Consider the following 21666-nt stretch of genomic DNA (forward strand, 5'->3'; position numbering starts at 1 on the left):
GTAGCCAGCATGATGTTTCTCCCAGGGAATCTGCAGAGGCTGAAAGCATCTTGTGCTAGGTTTCACTTCAGTGAACAACGTCGCATGGTCTGCTGGGCAGCTTCTCAGACCTCCTTGGCTGGTACAGTATTTTATGCCTCATTTGAATCAAACCAAATCTTTTTCTTTCTCTCTCAATCAGCCTTCCACCCAATGCCTCTGCCTGGCAGACACTTTGAGGCACCATGTTCAAAATCAGCCAGTGATGCTGTTCACAATGACAGCATCAGGCTCTTTTCCACAGATGGCTTTAAATTTTAGCCCAAATGCATATACAAAGTCTAAGTTGGTTAACAGCAGCAGAAAGAAATTCATCCAAGCATCTGGGAAATACAGGTACTCTTTCAGAGAGCTGCCAAATCTGAAGCTTTAAAAAGTATCAGCATAGGCCAGTACAGAGTACTGGATTAAACAGGAATGCTACAGGTCTATTAAAATCATGAAAATTAACAACTTGGAACTTAATAACCTCTAACTGCATTAAGATGTCTCAACATGCTTGTAAAATAAACAGCTGGAAAATCTGATCTAACTATCCATATAAATAATAGATGGGTATTTCCTTGACTCTGACTGCAGCCTAAAGCACCTTTCAGAGGTACAAACCTCTTTCTTAATCTTACAGAAAAAGCCAAGTGGCCAGCTTTGGGCTGGGAAAGGCATATGGCATAAAGCTGAAGGGTCAGCAGCTTGGATGCCAAAGAGGGTGGAAGCAGGCTTAGGGCTTCCAGCCTACTGGGTACTCTGGTAAGGCAGCAAAGCCTTCTCCTCAACTCTCAAATAGAGGGGATTTGAAAGCTGGGTGGCAAAGTCCTGGTTTCCATTTTGATCTCTGCATTGAAACAGCTTTTCCATCACAGAAATTCATCATTCAGCTGCACAAAGAAACATAAAACATTACTGGGAGCAAGTGCTGTAGTTTGGAGGTGGAAAAGAGTTCCTCTGTTCCAGCACCACCGCTCATCCAGTCCTGTGAGAGCATGTCATGCTGAAGAAAAAGCCTACTGCTCACCTTAAGTAACAGAAATAAAGAAATGTTTTAGTAAAGCAGACCTCACCAGAATACACACTACCACTAACTGATAAAGATCAGTTTATATATAATAAAGGCTTCTTTATTAAAGCTCTTGTGTTATTGTCTGTTCTGGAACTGGCTTCTGTTCACTAGGGCAAAATAAATCTAAATATATGATTTACAAATAGGTCATGCCAGATGCTCTTTGCCAGTAAATCTAACAAATTCAGACGAAGCTGGGATAGAGAAGATGGGCTAATTTAAGGCAAAACAAAAGCTCTCCTCATAATTTAGTTCTGACTGTATGGGTTCAAGGTGCCAGGCACTGCTTTTGAGACTCAGTAAAAACAAGTGTTTTTCAAAAGTATTTGGACAATTTTCTTCCCTTTTTCAAAAACTTCTTCTGCTTTATTGCCCCACAGAATGACATCATCAATGTACTGCAGGTGTTCCAAAGCTTTATACCACTCCAGTGTAGTCCAGGTAATGATGGCATAATTATGGCAGATGGTAGCGCTGTACTTCTTCTACTGAGGCAGTGGATTTAAGGAGTACTGCATGCCCCTCCAAGTGAAAGCAGACTGTACCCTGCATTCTGCTGTCAAAGGGAATGAGAAAAATGCATTAACAAGTGTACAAAAGTATGTGTACAAGCACATATTGTCCTGATATTGTTTGAATATATACTTGGTCCATTATGTATTCAGAATCAATGACAAAAATGTAAATGTTAAAGCAAGTAAAGATGGGCACAAGTCCTTAGCATTGCCATTGAAATGCCTGGAGGGCTTTCGGAGCTTGATTCAAGAAGCTGACAGTCATTTCCACTATGAAGAAACAGCTAACAGAAGACACCAGAGAAGCTGCATGCTTCACTTTCTCCAGCACGTACAAAAGTCACAATCAAAAATGGCAAGATTTTCTGAAGTTTCTGTTTGCAAATGCTAAGTATCACTTATCTCACTGAATCTGGAATACTGAAACCTGCAATAAGAAATCCTATAAATACTGTTTAACTTGAGAAAAACAATCATGCCTAAGAAGAACCAAAAAGGCAGCCCTTTACAGGCTAAAGCTCCTCCAAGTGTCCAGGTACTCAGAACCCTGGTTCCGTACGGCTGCTGATGTAGAACCAGCACAGAGGGGCTGTAGTTTCAACGCAGGGAGGGTTTTGAAGGCACCATGGAAGCTGTATTCTTCTTGGTGATGTTGGGGAGTGCTGTCTGTCTGCACCTAGACTGACACAAAAGTGGTGAGCAGGAAGAAGGCATAGGGGCAAACAGCATGTTTTGTTTACAGCAATGCTGCTGCAAGCTGATGCTGTGTGGTGTGATCTCAAGGGAATGAGTGCATATGGAATGAATCATAAGGAAGAAGCTGCTAATTAGTTCCCTAGTAATTGGCCATGCAGTATCCTTGCATGAGGACTACTGTGAATACACTGGACATCATCTGATTAAAACAAGAGAAAAGAGCATCATGTGAAGGCAACTTAATGAGATGGGCTTCAAACTAGACCTAAACAAGCTGGACAAGGAAAATAAATGGTGGTCTGTTTAGAAGCCATTGAGAAGACAAGATAGTTGCAATCATCAGTGCTACTCATACAAAAAGTTTAGAAGCTTGGGATTCAAAGGGAAAGAACCTGAAGACACAATGTCCCTGTATACTAATCTAGACCCTCAAATATTTTAGGACCACCACTCAGGATCACTGGTATTTGAAAAGACATGTCAGAAATTAGCTGTACCTCCAGAAGTATATGAACATTGCATATCAAGAATAAGCATTATATGAAGTGGCAAGAGACAGGGACACTTAATGGCTCTGGCTGAGAGATCAAAGTGGGAAAGCATGCTGGGCTGTGAGCATGCAGGAGCAACCTACAACCACGGCAGGTGGTAAGGTAGGCCTCTGATCACCCATACTTCTCCTAGAAAAGCAGGACAATGCAGATCCAGAAGCTCTGCCAAGGTTCTTAGCCATGCCCGTGTACAGCTCTCACTTAGAAAGTGCTTTCAGACACAGGCTGCCTGTGTTAGTCTTCTGCAGGTGAAAAGCTGCCTGCAGGCAATTCACTAAAGAGTTGGACTTGATGATTCTTGTGGGTCCATTCCAGCTCAAAATATTCTGTGATTCTGAATTTAAATTCATTGTCCAAAACAGACTGGGGGAGCAGGGCTTGAAGAGACAGCAAGACCGAATGCAGATGGTGGTGTGAAATGCCAGGTAGTGATGCCGGGGATGGCCCGGCCCAAGAGCAGAGTGCCCCTGTCTTCAGACCCCTGTATTTCGTTGCTGTTATTCACTTGTGGGTGAATGATATTAACGTTTGTATCCAAATGTAAGTACACAGGAGCCAAATACAAACATGCTGATTATACAGTGTCTGGGACACAGCCCTAGTAACAGAGATAAAAATCAACACATCCAGGGAACAAGAAAGAAAAGGCAGTGCAAGAGTGAGTCAGCAAATGTAAGCAATTTGTTAGTCAGGCAAGCATTTCTGAATGCACCATGAGGCTGCTCTCGCTGCAGACAAAGTTACAGCCTGTATAACCTGGAAGACCATCCTGGTGTGAAGGCCTCCACCCTTTTGCAGGGGGACCTCTAAATTTTCATACTGGTTTTAATGTAGACTTTTTTCCATTGCCCCACCCTCACCCCATCCTTAAGCCTGAGAAAGGAAAAAATCTGTGCCATATTTAGAAATACAGAGATGTGAGCATGGAAATCTAGTAAAGCAGAGACTGGCTGTGCTGCTGTGTCAGGTGTCACAACGAAGGTTGCATGTTTCCAAGATTAGCCTGGTCACTTTGCAGGCCATGAAATGCTCCACTGAGCCTGTATAACTTGTGGTTTGGCTGTTCCTCCTGCCAGCCTGCTTTTTCTGCAAGAGAAGTGACTGAGTGCCCCAGAGTACTGCCATGACCTGTCCCCATCAGCACTGAACCTGTGCAATAGCCATGGGAAGCAGGGCTGCACCACTCCTCTCTGCACCACAACCCATTACACTGAGTCCAAAGGACATAGCTGCAGATACAGTGAGGGGGAAGAAAACACAAGGCACAAAGCCAGAAAGTTTTACAGAAGTCACTGGATTTCACGTCACCAGCAAACTTATTTGCAATTTTTCTGATCTAAATCTTGTTGTTCCACCACTTTGAAAATGCAGTCTCTAATTAACTCACACGCGTATATACTCTGGCGCCTGAAGAATACTTGTTTTTGTAAATGATATTTATAAAGCAAGAGCTATTTATGGATATGCTTAACACATATCCATAACCTTCAGAATGTCTCCAATGAGTCAACATAGCCCGACTTGAAATGACATCTTTCTCCCTTCAGTTTGTCAAGGCTTTCTGTAGCACACAGCCACTACCTTAAAGCACAGCAAAAGGCAGCCTAAGCCATTCCTCATATTAACTTGTTCAACACTGGGTAGTTTTATTCTGGAAGAGGAGCATTTGCACAGAGAGAATTGCATCTAAGCCTGTCTCTGGGAAACAAGCCCTTTTCAGTGTAGTTTTCATGCTTTCTAGTGATCTCCCATACAAAACCATTTACTCCACAGCCAGATCCTGCATTTAAATCAATCCTGCACAGGTATTTCTGCAGGAAGCCTGTGGGATGGTGGCTTAGTGGCAGCACTCAGATTTCTGTCTGCTACAAGAAATGGTAGAGCCATCTCATTACTCATCCATGAAACTTTACATCCTCTTCCAATCCCCATCATGGATATGTCTCCCACTGACTTGGATGAATTCCAGGCCCCAGTTTTAATAATGAAGGTCCTTGGCAGTCTCTAGTTCTCCAGACAGGTGCCTTACCCACTCTTTGAATGAAGCAGGTTGAGCAGGATAGTCTAGGGACCACACCACACGGCATTATCACAGCAGACCGTGGTACCCAGTTAGAGAGGGATGTTTGTTCAATTCAAAACTTAAGAGTGTTTATGCCCACTACTGCAGCCATAACCAAACAGCTCAGACTGCACAGGTGCAACATTTTGGGCACATGGGCACCTGTGAATTGATGCCATAGCAGGTACTACTTAGGATACATCACCTCCATGCTGTGGTTTCTCCAGGACTGCTTTCAGGACAGACACACAGGCAGCCTCCAGGCAAGGCAGCTGGACCAGTGTGATAGTTTACTGCCTCTGTTGGTCCCTTTCACCCTGACACAGGAGATCACAGTCCCAGGAGGAGTCATAAAAGGCAGCTCAGTTTACCCAGCTATGGCAGTGTTTCCACATGTGCGGCATGGAATCAAAATTCAGCCCTAGGAAGCTACTCCAGTGCCAGCAAACCCAAGGTAACCCACCCTGATATCACACCCTTGTGAAACCTGGCTGACAGGGAAGCTGTTCCTGTTGCCTCACAGATTAGCTTGTAGGAAGATAGGTTGAAAGGGCAGAAAACAATCTCTCACAGTGCATTACAGCTGTAGTGATTACTGAGGAGTGGAAACATCTATGTGTTTGGGTATTCTAAAAGAGCGGGTTAGCTGGCTTCTAATTGCAGTTGCAGTTTGAGTTGGAGTTTGAGACCCAGTGAGACCCAGTTTGGGATGGAGTGTGCTGGCTGTGCTGTGAGGAGGGAAGGGACATGCAGTTGTGCAAGGGACAAGACAAGGTAAGAAAATGCTGTGTGAGGGATAGGCAGGGTTAGGTGGCTGGGAAAGGGACAGGTTGGGGTTGAGCTAGTCATGCAGAGATGAGAGGAGTCAGAGCTGTCTGTAAGAAATGGAGTCAGAGTTGCCTGAAAGAAGTACACTGAAAGAAGGCATGAAAAGTTTTTTAATAAAGGACTGGTGGTGATGCCAGTCACGTCTGTCTTGATATAATTACAACACTGGCTGACATTCAAGAGGGAGCATTTGATTCAGCAGCCAGGAAAAATGCATGATGGTACCAAGTTTATGTCTGCACATGGAATGGGAGACTCTCCAAAGTTTTGGGAACTCAAGTCTTGCTTTCTTTTAATGGCACACTTGGGAGCTAAGAAGAGAGACCTCAGCTGAAAGTCAGTGGAAATGGTCATTTTTTTTCTGGGAAGACTTCCAGCTGCAATGGCTTTGGGCAGCTCTCAGAGCAGCCCTTGTGGCTGTGAGGATCTAACCCTTTCAAGGCATCCTTCCTGTTCTTAGAAATGCTACATTATAGATGCTTTAATGACAGAAAGCTCTAACTCACCAAGAATGTGATTGTGGGATTGTCTTGATCTTAGCAAAGAGAGAAGGGATTCTTAAAATACTGTAACTCATCATGGCATTAGTGAACGCAAATGTCCCTCTGTCATGATGTACAGATATTTTACAATACAAGAACTACCTGAAACTCCATCGAGTCAAGACTCATTCTTGAAAATTTAAAGATAAGTGGGTTAAAGATGTCTGAAGCCAAATTTGTATCCCCTATAAACCAAAGGAACACTATCTAGTTTAATGGAAAGGAGTCTAACTCTCTGCCAGCAATAAATATTGATTGTAACTAAGGTCATCAGAACACAGCCTTTGAAAACAAAATGCTGGACCACAATCATAAAAGCATAGGCAAGAGATCTGTGGTCCGTCAAAAATCTCCCTCCTATATATGCCACTTTATTGGGAAGCAATGAAAACTGCCCACAGTATTTGCAGCAGTTCATTGAGATACAGCAAAGGACCACCCTCAGTATCTTACACACTTAGCATGCCTACCCCAGAGCTACCAGCATTCATTAGGGAAGATGCTCCATGGCACCCCAACAGCTGAAGTCACAAAGACTGCTAAGCCAAAAACATTTGGAAGGCATTAGGTCAATATCTGCATTCCCAGGTTTAATGCCAATACATGATAGATGTTAACAGATCCCTCATCCAATTTTCTTCTCCATCAAGGGCATGCCACTACAGAAAGCAGAGGAAGGAGCTGCTTGTTCACCCTACAATAAAAAGCTGTGGTAGCTCTTCCAGTTGCAATTTCTCTCTAATCTCTGGATTGCCTATATAATCAGCCTGGTGTATTCTTTTCTAAATGTAGCTCAACTTTGCTCTTCATTTTCTCCTAACATCTTTTCCAATTATTCCATTTACAGTAATGACCATTTCAAAATATGTGAATTGTCATAATTGTTTTACATACCAGATGCTACATTACATTTAGTCAACACACATAAGTTTAGCAACTAAATCTTTTAAGCTAAAGCCAACCACTAGTTTTCTATGGACTTCAATTAGTATTTTTTCACTCAGTGACTGGGAAGTGGCTTTTAAAAGAGAGGGCTCTTTTATACCATATACAACGGGGCTGTGGAAAGGTAGAAGCAAACACTCTTCTTTGGTTACTATTGCCTTATTCCAGAAACCAAGGTGATTTTATTAGAAGATGGCAGTGGGACTACCCTGATGCACTGCTTTTTCTGTTCAGCCAGAGACAGCTCAGGGCCAGGCCTGTGCTGCCCAGCTCCACCAGCCTGACACCAAAATACACACCAGAGGTTTCCCACTATGCAGAGTGTTCTACAGAAATATCCAGGGCTTCCCCAGCCACCTGTGCTGCTGACTTGACTGTTCCTAAAGGGGGAAAAGATTTATATAAAATGAAAGAGGAATAAGAAAAGGGTGGTAGAAAGTAAAAACCAAATAGGTATCTGAAAAGAAGAAGAAAATGCATTATGGGGGAGAAGAAGGAGGAAGGATCAGGAGAAATAACTGTGGTCTAGTTCGCTCCCTGAGTCTCTACATTTGGTAATAGAGGGAGCAGTTTTACAATAAAACTTACTTCTCTCAGCTGCCCACTTCCTGATGACTCAGACACCTTACATAGCAGACATCTGTGGAGACAAATGCCATCACCAGTGCCTGCAAGGTGCTTCTGGGACCTAAGTAAACAGTAATATAAACTGTATGCAATCACCAAATACCAGAATCTTGGACATTAAACAAAACATCCCAAGCAAATATCCCCAGCAGGATCAAAAGACATAAGTGGAAGGATCTGGGAAGCACATCCACTGTAACTGCAATCTTTATGCAGGGGCACCATTACACAAGGACCACCTCTCATGAACATCAGGGGACTGGTTTTCAGAACATTTCTTTCAGCAAAATGTTTTCCTTTATTTCCTAACAAGTATGAGCATCCTGGGTACCACAGCCTTGAGACAACCAGGCTCCAAGTGTTACAGTAGGATCAACACCAGCTATTCCTATCTCTCAAACAAAATTTTGAAATTTTCCCTGATCTAAGCACTGATACAGGAGACGGGCTCTTGGAAAATTAAAAATATGCATTTCAGTAATTATATTAGAAGTTAACAAACTAGGACACTGAGGATTCCTTTCAGTGCTATAATATTACTTTTCTTCATGGTCTTTGGCTGTTTGGAGCCATTCTCTCTCCAATGCAACAGAAGGAAAACTCCCCACTGGGTCACAGATCTGGCTCTCATAGTCCAAGCAATAATTTACCTAAAATTTTTTAAAATAATGAGTTTTGTCTGCTTGGGGTACTAATCTTAAACTAAACCCAAAGTTAGGGGCAAGACAAAGGTTTTTTTTTTGCATCCATGACCAGTACTTTGCCCAGAAGGAAACTTGCTTAGCATGAGACTCCCAAGCAAGATTTAAAAATAATGTATTTAACTCCACAGTATTGACAGAGTTCTAAAACAGCAAATAATGGCGTAACAAAATAATCTGATAATCTATGTACACTGTCACTGCAAGAGGCAATGTCACTTCCAAACAGTTGTTGTATGACCAAAAATAGTATTTTCTTTATCAGGTATGCGATCAAAAAAAAAAGGATATTTAAGCACACAGGAGCAGTCAGGTCAGATCAAAGGTTGAACTAGGCAGTATCTTGTTTCAGACAGTGCCAAGAGCAATATTTTATGAAAAACTATAATGGGGAAATGCCCTCACAAAATAATGTAAAGACAACATAATGCATCCTGGAATACTTCTACCTTTCAAATGACCTGCTTCATCATGAGTCTAAAATGAATGCTGCACATTCTCATCAGCAGTTCCACTCTTAGCACGTCCTCACAGCTTCGGCTTTTACCTAGGAAAGGCAGTGAAATCAGCCACGGGTTTGGCTGGGTTTGGGCTGGACGCCCATGACCATGGAAGATGCCAGGTACACGTGGAACAAGATGGATCTTTGTACACAGCTGGGACCAGAGCTGAGGTACAACAGGGTCCAGGGCAATTGATAGCCCCAGCGATAATGTGCCAGTAGAGCAATCGTCTTTGAAAATTGAGATAGACAAGAGCATCTAGATATCCATGTGATGGACAAAACAGCTTGGAGTTTTCTGCTTGGCTGTCAAGCCAAGACAGGAGAGAAAACAAAAAGAAATTGAAATGCAAGGTGTCTACATAATTTCCTGCTAATAACTAACGTTTCTTTTGCTTGTGACCTGCAAAGACGTGGAAAAGGAGTTGGACAGCCAACTCCTCCAGGGAGAACAAAAAGGAAGAAAAGCCACAGCTTTCAGCTGCCTGTAGATTATGTATGTTGGCAACAACAAAATTCCCATTAATGTTTACAGAGGACCTGTATTCAGAAGAATCACATCAGGGGACCTAGAGGGTAAATTCCCAATTAAAGCCAAAAGGAAAATTACATAAGGAAAAAGACAGTCTTTGTAAACATTTGTTAATAAACCCACTATCTGAATGGCAAAGTGCAACAACTTTGGCATCCTACTTTTGTTTATACTTAGGGTATTTTACTGCTATCTTAAATAGCTCTTAATGGCTCTAAATAAATTTAAAAAAAAACCACAAAATTGAAACCCAGGAAATTTTATTAGTGATATGATAAGACTCCCCTTTTTTCAAAAATTAACTTGGTCCATTGTTTCTTCCCCTTAAAACATTAATTTGCACTCCCTGGGATTGCACTTTCCAGGTGTATTTATACTACTGATGGCTCAAGACATATAGAGCAGATATTTGGCCTTAATAACACTCTTGACTGACCTTAAGTTTTATGTCCAGGGGTAACTGAGGCCATCAGATATCAAAATCAACACATTCACTCTGATGAACTCACAATCTGGATGATGTCCAATTCATTTTTTACTCCATTTGCAGACTTCACATACTGAAATTACCAACAAATTTAAAAAATTATATTTAAAAGTTATCATCAGATGTTGAAAAGTCTGAAGTTTTACTGGACTATTTGAATAACAGGTCCTCTCATAAATTTGCAATTAGGAATGGTCTGGACTTTCGCAGTTTAATCCCATGCTACCAACACTAAACTGTCTTGCCTCTAATATTACAACAGCTCTTCTCAGTCCTCAGTTACCCCAGACAAGGCGACAAACTGCCCCAAATCCTTAGCAAGAATAAAATATTCTTTGCTGCTATTGCAAGTGTAAAGCTGCATAGCAATAGTGTAAGACCAGTACGCTTTCTGCACTGCTTTATTGTAGTTACATACAGGTCTTACCACCTCAGAATCACCTTTATGAACATGGCAGAAAACCAACTTTGAATATCTCCAGAAAGGAATTGTTCCCTATTTTACAGCAGAGGAACTGAGGCACAAAGAGACATTTTCAGAGATGACACAGGTCCTTGATTTCCATTGAAATTACGGAACTCAAGCACCTGACTGACGCTCAACTTCTAAAAAGTGGCTATGGCTGCCTTCAGTTTGAAGTCAGGCTCCCCATATCCTCAAAGATATAATTCCCCTGCATGTCATGTACTGCATAAACCACTGCCTGTGCTCTCCAAGGTCCCAGCTCCCCTGGCATGAAGTAAACTGCTGACTTGCATCTTCCCCTCTCTTCCCCACCCTGAATATCAGCTCTTCCCACAGGAGGTCAAGGACTGCTCAGCAGATGCAAGCTCTGCCCATCATTTCATGCCATGTGGGACTTTGGTCCCTTCTCTAGGCAAACCAAGGTCTTGTTGCTTTTGGAGTCCTTCCACCTTGCTCCCAGCATGTAAATAAAATTCACAGAAAAAAAAATTTGTGTCCTCAAAAAAGTCAACAACACTTGCGATTGACAGTTTGCAACAGAGCACATAGTACAAGGCACACTGTGAAGGGCAATATCAGGTGCAATTGCTCCTTTGGCTCTGAAAGTAATTACATTATTCACAAACCTTGCACACAAACTGATATAATTTTCTCCTTCTATTAGCCCAGGTGCAGCCACAGCCTCACTGTTTCCCATTCTGTTGACAGCTTGTGACAGGGTAACCTGGGTGTCTCTGCAGAGCACCCCATGGGGCTGTATCAACCTTCCCCAGTGAATCCAGGGAAGCCCCAAGAGATGTGATGCTGTGATGCACACAGGAACAGCACAGCTTGTAGTAGTAGCACTCTGTGACATTTTGGTCAGTGATGGGGCAGCACAGTAGAAGACAAAACCCTACTACTCCAACCCAGGGCAAGGGTCAAGAGGGCTGACAAAACTGTTGGCAAGAAAAAATTTACTGGGTAGCACTACACAGGTAATGTGGTTGCACAAGCATCTCATATGTTGATATAGCCTAAGCCAGTGAAAAATTTATTTTATATTTCAGATAATGCTAATCTATGGTTAAAAATAAATGTTTTAATCTCTGCTCCTTTCCATTAAAAGAAGCACCACCTAAATTGTTTTGGAACATGCACTTTCCTGAATGCCATATTCACTTCTGAAAATGATGGCAAGTTCCTAAATTACTCTTTGCTCCACTCCTATAAGTTTATTATTCCCAAAAGTACGTGGTGTTTCACAAAATGGAAGAGAAGTCTTCACTCTCAAGAGGTTTAAAATCACAGAAGCAACATAATGACAGATGTGTTCATACTCTAGGGACAGAGTAAACAAAAGGTCAATGCCTATGTTTCAGTGGTAGGCTGAATCAAGAAGACACTGATGTATTTATCTTCAGGATGACATTTTGGTGTCCACCATATTTTTAATTTTTTTCCCCCAAGCCCACATAGACAGAAAACACCTGAACTCTGAAAGGACATCTGTTGTTACTCCACATAGACACCATAATTTTATTTTCAAACAGCCAAAACCCTGTGATACTCCAAAACATCAGTCTTTGGCTCAATAAGGCCTGTAGGATGAAAGAAAGGCAAAGAAAAGGGATCCTCTAATCTCTGCCATGCACTGGTGGCCCTGTCAGCTTTATGGCCAGTTTGCACAAGAGAGCAGGAAAAGTCTCTGGAGAATGATATGTGGAGGAGGTAGGCTAAATTTTTGAGCCAATTGAATTCAGCTCAAGTAAAACAGTCTCTCTGTTGAAAAGAACCGATTCACATCTTCCCTTTGAGTCCTTGCTGCAGCACAGAGGAAAGTACAGGGTGACTGCAGCGTCCCTCTCTACATCCTTCAATTGGCATCCAGCAAGAGCTGGGGTGGAGGGGGGAAGTAATTTACATCAGTTTTTGGCTGCTACACACATACGCCTGGAGAGATACACTCACAGTCTCACTCGTTATTTCTGCATGAGGTAAGAGCAGCTTACGTGGATGAGGAGAGCTTGTTCTGCATTTAGGAAACAAACCTGTCTAGGATGATGGTGTTTGTGTGAATTATTAAAAGGCAAGTGTATTTACAAACCCAGATAGCTGACCCTCTGCCCTTCCACACTTATCTCTAGTTTTGACTTGAAAGAAAGTCACACCAAAGGATAAATTTCTTCTAGCACTGGCTCCATTTTCTGCCTCTGCCACATAAAAATTTTGTTAACAAAAGGTTAAAAATAACTTCCTGCACAGATGTTTTCTTTCAAGTACATAAACATTTATCCTCATCTAAGGTCCACTAAGTTGATTTCAGAATCGAGTTTGAGTTGTCAGATCCCCTTAAAACCAAAAAATTCCCAGTAGTTCTTATGCAGTTCCTTCTCTCTTTACTGAATCATTACTTCAGTTAATGATAACAAAACCAGCCAGTTTTTGCAGCAGAGCCTAACAGCATCTTTACGGAATAACCAGTTTCACTTTCATGCTGCTCGTCCTCCTCCTAGTACTACCTGCGAGCATGCTGCTGGCTGCCAAGGGTTAAACCTTGGCTTTTGGGGAAGCAAAACAGGAGAAGAATGAGAGAGGGAGAACTGAGGAGAGCCTGCCCAGGGGAGCAGGTGGCAGGAGGACACTAGGCTGGGGCAGGGATGTCCAGAGTGCTGCAGCAGCTGGCGGAGCAGCAGAGGAAAAAGTTTCTGTGATTTTAGGCAAGCCCTGGGCTGACGTCAGCTCTCCCAGATAATCTCGGCAGTCAGCACAGGCCTCCTGCCTCCCCATTGGTGAGCCCCTCGTCAGCAGACATCTGAAGATAATTATTATTGGCCAGACAATTATAACAGGAACGACTGTCACTTCGTGCTGATGCCTGAACCTGGTGCTCTGCAGCATGATGGAGAAGGACTCCAGCAGTCACCACTCCATCCAGGCATTTGTCACTTTGCCTTTCCTGAGCACCAGCCAGTTTTTGCTGCCTCACTGGCTGCAGCTGGGAATCAGGATCTCAATGCTACAACACTTTTTGCTGCATGTCTAACAGAACCATGAATTTTCTCCAAAAATATTAATATACTTATCCATAAGAAATAAAGGACTAGAGCTGCATTAATTCTCATGCAGCAGTTAAAAAATAATCCTCTAGTCCTCAGACTATTTACTTCCCTCTTTGAAGAAGTCTGGGAGGAAGTGCTGAGTTTGATTTGAGAAATCACTTAAAGCAATTATTTTAATAAACATTTTACTTACTCCTGAACATACTGAAATCACACCCCTCATGGCTTGAGCACAAGATGTCAGTATCTTAAAGTGATACTGTATTTCAAATTCAAAGTTACTCGATGGCACTATACTTAAACATGTATCAACAACCTTCCCACAACATCAAGTGTAAGGAGTTTCATGACAGCAAATGGACCTGCTGTTCTTTAGCCTCCTGAAATCCTGCCACTGTTAGTTTAGGAAAGGCAACTAATCGGCACCTCTTACCATCAGAGACCAGTAGGCTGCAAGTCCATCTTTTCAGCCTCCAACTTTGCTCTGCCACTCTCATGCTCTGCACGAGAATCAGGTAGTCTGGGGGCTATACCATAAAAGCGTGCATAAATATAAAGCCAGGCATTCAGGGAGGCATGAAAACCATCAGCTTGTAAATATCAGGCAACAGACTATTCATTTCTCCTCCAAAACAGCACTGCTAATCCAGGCCCAAGCTTTAAAGAGGTCTCAGTGCCATGCATGTTGCAGGATGGGGTCCTCCACACTGTGGTGCAGCAACATCCAGAATGAAGCAAGAAGGAGCTCATTCAATGCCATTAGACCAATATACCCTCAGATGGGATTTTCAGGGGCAAATGGCAGTAAGGAAACAAGCCCTAGGATGGGGAAGAAAAGACTGGGCGCCAGCAACTGGGGAGGAGAGAGCATGCACTTGCCCCAGGGAGTGATGGACCTTGGAGCAGGCTCAAAGGACCAAGGCAAAGAGGGGCAAGTCTTGGCTGAACAGAACCAGACCTTCCACCGTGATCCTTCCCAACCAACCATACCAGTACCTAGGGGTATATGCTACTGCCCCTAGGCTTTGCATTCAAGCTTTTCCAGCTTTAGGCTTACATGGCTTTAATTAAAAGGGCTTGATGGTGCTTTAACCAGATCAGAACTTGGAGGATATGTAAAAGGATTCATACCCATCCTCAAAGTAGGCCACATCTTCATATGCAACCTAGTGAGACATCTCAAAATCCAAAACTCAAGGTCAACTCCTTAGAGCCCATTCATGCCCCTTAAGACCCTACAGCCTTTTTTGTGTGTATGTATGTTGTAATGTAACAAGACATAGTTCTGAGATGAGGTAAAAAAGCCAATGCCACACCTATAGAATTTGTTTACCTTTACCTTAGACATTGTAATAGTATTGCAGCCTAATTTAAATAACAATTACAGCATAAAATCCTGACACAGTCTTCCCTTAAGCAGGTCCCCCTAGTCTGTCTTCTTGCTCAAAGAGCGAAGAAACACGTTTTTCCCTACATACTACCTGACAACCTCATCTTGGATGGCTCTTATGTTAAGGATGTGTACATTAAGGTTACACCTACAAAGTGCAGAAGCCATGTACTGCCATTGATGCTGCATACACAAATCTATTGAGTCATCATGATGGGAAGTAAAAAAGCTGCTATATTTTACCAGTTCAGCTCCCTGCAAAACTCAAACACTTGAATAGGACCTGTTTCATTAAGCAAGAGCATTTCTTCAAGACAAAAATGCACAATTTAACCTGAAACTGGGAAGAGTCTTTAGCAGCATTTTCAGGAAAAGCCTGCCACAATAGAGACTTCAGAGGTCACAGCTCTATTTCATTTCCAGAAACATTCCCAGGACACAGGAAGATCATTCTCCATAATTTTCACAAGAATCAAAGATATTAATTCCTCAGTTCCCTCAGAGAAGGTGAAACCATACTAAAAAGCATGTGGACATGTATGATCATGTCTCTTTAGCTGTACAGCAGCATAACACTGATGGTCTCCTCCTCTGAACCTGGGAAGTGGGAGCCTGGTGTTACAGAATCCCAGCTGATGACCTCCGCAGCACATGACTGCCAGGGAGATTTTAGTAACACTGCTTAGTATTTATGTAGTACCTGACACCTTCAAGGCACTTCAAGGCAAACATCACCTAAGTCATAAGGACCTCATAAGGACATTTCAGCATTACCACCCCCCACTCCCCTGGTCCTTCTTTGCATGGAAAACTGAGGCCTAGGAGAGGTTATGTAATGTTCCCAAGGTCACATCATAAAGCGCAGGAGAGTCAAGGAGAAGACGCAGGAGTGCTAATTGCTAGGCATGTTCTTTAAAATAAACAGTATCTCTCCAGGGTTATTTGACTATTTTATATATACCATGTATCACCCCCTCCATCCTCTTTCACCAGGATGTCCTATTCTGATGCCAGTTTTCTTCTGGAACATGGACAGAATGGGAAGCATCCAATACTCCCAGCCCAATAATATCTATGTGGTCTCCTTTCTCCTGAAACATGAGTGTCACCAGGCACCCTTCAAGAAGTGATGAGCTCACCTGCAGGACAGGAGGAGACATACATGCACTTAAATGGTCATTTTAATTATACTGCTCTTAAAATTCCCCAGACAAGTCACCAAAGGATTCTAGCAAATCTCTGGCTGAGATCCACCTAGGATCCTACCCTACAAATGTAGGCACCAAAGCCTGGGCCCTATCCTACCACTTGCGCAGGCTCAGAAGGCAGACAGACCTGCCACGGGAGGGCATGTAGACAATGCAAAAGTTGGGGGCTAGCTGGGGACAGAGACCACAGGAGCAGCAGAAAGGGCAAGACTGGGCACTAGGAGAGAGTGGTCAGGGACAGTGCATCAGCAAGGCACAGGTGAGTAGGGATATACTGCGAACACAAAGCCCACGCAGGTGAACAAAGCCAGGACAAGGACTGGGCAAGTGTCATCGAGAGAGGGATCTCGGCCACGACGACAGCTCAGAGGGCCCCACGGAGGGGGCAAAGGCAACTGGGGCGCTCTCTCCATCCTCGCATCCGTGCTACCGGCCAAGGCCCATGGATGCCCCCGGGGCAGTGCCGGGCAGAGAGCGGCCTCCCGGCACAGCCACTCTCCTTCGGCGGGCCAGGCTGCGAGCTTACGTATGTACCTCTGCGGGGTCGTCAGGCTCTGGCTCGCCGCGACCCGCGCAGCCCCGACGGGTCCATGCGCAGCCCCGGTCCCGCCGCGGCTCAAGCTCGTCCCCGCTCCGCGGCCGCACGCACACGCCGGAAAAGTTAATAACCGCATGGCTGCAAATGAAGTTTAATACGACCTGGGGGAGGGGGAAGGAAAGGTAAAGAGGCTCCGCGGGGAGCGCGGACAAACGCACAACTTGTTTGAACGAGGCTGCAGCGGGGGGAGCGGCAGGGCCGGGCAAGGATGGAGGCAAGGGAGGCCGAGGGCAGAGCCGGGGCACGTGTGCGGCTCTGCGCCGCCGAGCTAGCGGAGGGCCGGAGCGCGGAGGGAGGCGGCGGCGGTGGGGCTCAGGCCCCGCAGCGCGCTGGCAGCGGGATGCCCCGGCCTTGTGTAACCCGGCGGGGTAGACCCCGCCCGGGCGTGCAGGTAGCGCCGGCGGCAGCGCCCGTGTGCCCCTACACGGCGGCGCAGAGCCGAGCCGAGCCGCACCGCGCCGGCCGGGCGCAACCCGCGCACCCGGATGGGCTCAGCGCCTCCCCGATCCGGGCGGGTGGCGGGGTCCGGGGGCGGCACTCACCAGTTTTCCTGCATCCACTGGATGGCCGCATGCTCGTTGAACTGCTTCTCGAATTCGTATTCCTGCAAAGTCAACACTGACATGTTCATTGGCCCGGTGGCTGCGGAGCTGCTCCCCGCGCCGAGATGCTGCCTGCCGCCGCCTCGGGAGCCGGGCCCCTGCGCGCCTGCCGCCGGAGAGCCCCTGCCTCTGGCCTGGCCCGCCCCGCCTCAGCGGTACCCCGGGTTTAGCATAGCTCCGCGCCTCTCCTCCCGGGCTCGCCGGTCTCCTCCTCTTCTGCGGCCGCCGCGCAGCGCCCGGGGGCGGTGCGGTCTTAGTGCCCGCCCGCCGCCGCCGCCGCCCGGGACACCCGCCCCCCACCGCCCCTCGCGCAGCTCTGCTGGCGCTCCTCGGTGGGGGAATGCGCTGGGGCTGTGTTCCTGGCAGGGCCCCCACACGCACTCCCCAGGCTGCCAAAATATAGCTACAAAAATAGGAAGCCTCTTTCCCTGTGCTGAATCCATGCCGCAGCGCCCTGCGTGCCCTCGCCGGTCAGCCGGGAACTAAAGAAGCACAGGCTCAGATTTAGCCAGAAGGGCAGACGCACACACTCTACACTCCCCAGAAGAAGCCCACCTCCCCACCCTCCTCCCGACACGTCCTCTTTTGCATTTAGATCCCAGCGCACCTGCTGCGGTGCCTCCAGTTCGCGGGAGTGGGATCTCTGCCCCACTGCCCAGCCGGATCCAGCTTGCTGCGGGGACAGGGGCTGCAGCTGGGTGTCCCCATGCAGGTGACAGCGTCCTGAAGCCAGGCTGTCCGTAGCTCCCTGCTTTGCACAGACACGCTTTTGGATGTTACAGTGTGCATGGGGCTGGTGGCGCATGGGGCAGAGACCCTAAGTCTAACTATCACCTGCTGAGCTGCTCTCGCAGTTGGGTCACACGGTGTTTGTGTAGCCTTAATCTTCCTTCGCATCTCATCTGCCACTTGCTGATGTTTCCAGCTGAGCTCTTCCGACTCCGGCAGCATCCTGAATGTGCATTGCAGTACAAGCCGAGCTAAAAGAGTGGTCCCAGCCCCCACTGAACTTGCAGTCTTAAGGCAGGAGGAAAACAGTGTCGAGGAAGCCTGCCTAAGCAAGCAGGTCCACCAAGGTCAGCATGCTCTTGACTCTCCTGGACTTCAGTTCTCATTGACATGGAAGTCCTTAATATCATTAAACACAAGCACTGAGAAAATGAAAAAAAGAGAGTATTGAGGCATCAACAGCTAACAAGTCTGATGATCCTGCTTGCATTTGCATTACCATGCTCTTCAGAGTTGTATTTTTCAGCACATTAGCCCGAAGGTCTGAAGACCTGCTCCCTTACACTGGCAGCTTCCTAAAGTTGGTGTTAGAGCTGGTGGGGTGCATAGGATGAAGACAAAGGTTATGAAATGTTATGACAAGGGCTTCTTTAGGGTTAGGGTGGTCGTGGGGCTACAGATAAGGTTGAGTATTGCCCCCGCACAGTTTCTGTCTACCTGGAAGCTCAGCTGCCAACCGGACTCGCAAAGCATCCATGTGGCATTCAGCCTTCATTGCTGAGTGCAAGAACTCGGGTAGAGGTTAAGTCACAGCAACACTTGAAAATTTACTGTAACAGTTTCAGGAAATACATTAACAACCTGGAAATACTAAACCCTGCTGAGATTCGTGTGAGTCTCAAAAACTCGCTGGGGACTTTTTCAAGTTTTCTATAGCTCTCAAGACTTCTGCATAGGTTAAACAATCTGAAGTGAATCTTACTTCCTTTGCTGTCCTGCTTTACCTGAAAATTTCCCCTAACATGTTATTATCTACAAGTTAATCCTGAATCTTGGGGTCACTTCCAAAATCTGCATGAACAATGAAAGAGCATATAAAACCCTCTTGGCCTTGAGGGGTTTGTAAAAAACCTGCTTCTAGTTGGTTATACTGATCACAGTCAAGAACAGTAAACAAAAACATATGGTCTATTTTAAAGGAAAATAACTTTTATGCATCCATTTTTGAAGTAATATAATTAGTTCTCACATAAAAGCACAATCTTGAAGTGAAAGTAGGAAATGCTTCTCAGGAGAAAGGATGTGGGGAGAATGAAGTGGTCTCAAGAAACAGGGAATAAAACATTAGTCCCCCTGTGCTTGTTCATGTTCATACCTCTATACTGTTGTGTTTTTAATGGAGTGCCCATCTCATTCAATAAGTGGATAGTCATTGAGCATTACTTTTTTATTCCCTTTATTTAGCATGTCTTCTAAGACTGTGCAGAAAGCATTGCAGGTAAATGATTCATTTTCTACCAGATATATGTTTATGCCATTTCTGTTTAGCCAAGACCCTTTAGTTGAATAATGCAAGCAGCTTCATTCAGGATTTACAGATAACTCTCTAATCAGGTTGGGCACCTTACCATTATCATTTCTGCTACTAAGCAAATACTTTTCCCTGTGTGTCATAGAGTTAATTTATTGCAAAAACCGTTAGGCTTCTATTGCTGTAAGAAGTAATTTTGAATAGTTTGTCTTGCTGATGTATAGCTAAGTCTCAACTAAACTCTTAGCAGCTGCTGGGAAATGAGATACTATACTGCTGGCAAGTCAACGTAAGCTATAGTAAGTGGGAATGAGAGCTGATATTGTGATTTAAATGTAACATTGATTACTAAAACACACAAAGACTTGAAGGGGACCTGTGTGCTCAAGAACTTACTTCCAGCTGTATCAATTAATACATCAAAGGATTTAATCTCTCTGTCTGTGATTTTGCTATACTTGAAATGAAAGCAACATGCAATAATGGAAACTATGGAAAACTGGGATCCTCTGTATACCCCATAATCTAGAAACAACTTGGTGATGGTCTCAGATAAGGTAATGAGAGTTAGTACCAAGAATGAACGGTTCTAACCAAGAGAAAGATTTCATCAAGTGCCAGGCAATGAAGAAGAGATGGCCAAAGGACATTTATGGCCAGCCCAAGTCTACCTGGCAACTCAGGCCTGCAAATTGTTTGTGCCACTGCATTACTCCCGGTCTCAACCATGGGCAGCTGGGAAGATGCTTGAATGAATTCCATGTTAAGTCTAAACAAACCCTATGAACCAACTGTTGTACAAAGGAAGTGTTAGCACATAATAAATTAATAGTAAACACTAATCTGAATTACAAGGAAATTTAAAGCAGGATTGTTGTGTCATCTTTAAGATCTATAAAATAAGCTGTCTCAAAGTACTTCCTTCTGTCACCCAAGGACTTCAGCTTGATTACATACTTAGAAGTCACCTGTGTACTCTGAAATCATCTAGATCTGAGCTCTTCTGGAATATTTTTAGTGCAGCTCATGCCAGTTACCACAGAAAAGATGAGGGGCAGGAGCAAGCTGCAGAGTGCACACTGGACCTGGGACCTGGGCAGCAGCTCCAGGGTGCAGCCTATGTTGGTAGCTCAGATGGAAATCTGCCCCTCCTCATTGTCAGGGCTATGGTTTAGGTTGGCTCGATAAAAGCTTACTGATGTAAGTGGGGTAATTTTATCTTTGTCTTCACATGGTTCACCTCCTCAGCCCCTCTCAGTATTACCTTCACAGCCATAAGAGCCAGAAGCATTCTTCAGTTTGTGCTGAAGCTCTAGGCCGCAGTTTGTGGCAAGAAGTGAAAAATATCTGTGGGTTTGCATCACATGACATCTTGTATATAAAGCACAATCCAACAGCAAGAGCTCCCTCTTTACAGCGATTTCCATATAAATCACCAAATTTGTATTCGCTGTCTTTGCACACGCTAGTAACAGTTCTCAGCACAACCCAGATGGTATTCATTCATAGGCAAAAGACACAAGTCTTTTTCTGCATTATCTGCCAGTACAGCTGCAGACCTGTGGAGTGCTTCATCTGTACAAGCTGGGAAAAGCACAACCCCAATGACCTCCTTCTTTCCCTACAACCTTGGGTAGGATGATATCAGTAAATGGGAGAGGAAATAAATCTATTTTCATTGTTTAGAGCTCAGCAAAAAGAATCTGTTTATTAAGGCAAGGAGGCAAGATGCAGAAGCAAAAGGCAAAAACTTCAAATATGAGCATGTAAGTTTGGAGCTGGATGCCTATGCTGAGCTACCTGTTTGCATGATGAGGTCATGATAAAGGTCTGTGGCAGAGATTGGAATAGGAACTGACTTACGGTATTTGATGTTAATCCATACATGTTCTTGACATTCCTATGTATTACTTTTTAATCGAATTAAGCTAAAAATGAAAAATATGGTTGAAGTAATGGGGTCTGTGCAAAGACTATTTTAGTTTTAAATTATAGTACAAAAGAGACAGAAGCAGAA

General features: G+C 44.6%; 1 protein-coding gene across 2 annotated transcripts in view; it reads right to left on the bottom strand.

Moving 5' to 3' along the window:
• The window catches only part of ELOVL6 (ELOVL fatty acid elongase 6), an 84088-nt gene extending 66483 nt beyond the window's left edge, over positions 1–17605 (bottom strand). The window contains exon 1 of one of the 2 annotated variants that reach the window (XM_033059950.2): positions 17330–17605. In XM_033059950.2, coding sequence (XP_032915841.1) covers positions 17330–17418 — 89 coding nt within the window. In that variant the 5' untranslated portion in view covers positions 17419–17605. The remainder of the gene's footprint in view (positions 1–17329) is intronic. The other variant, XM_033059949.2, reaches the window with a different exon arrangement.
• Between the last annotated feature and the right edge of the window lie 4061 nt (positions 17606–21666).

The sequence above is a fragment of the Catharus ustulatus genome, chromosome 5, assembly GCF_009819885.2.
Source record: "Catharus ustulatus isolate bCatUst1 chromosome 5, bCatUst1.pri.v2, whole genome shotgun sequence".
Lineage (NCBI taxonomy): Eukaryota > Metazoa > Chordata > Aves > Passeriformes > Turdidae > Catharus > Catharus ustulatus.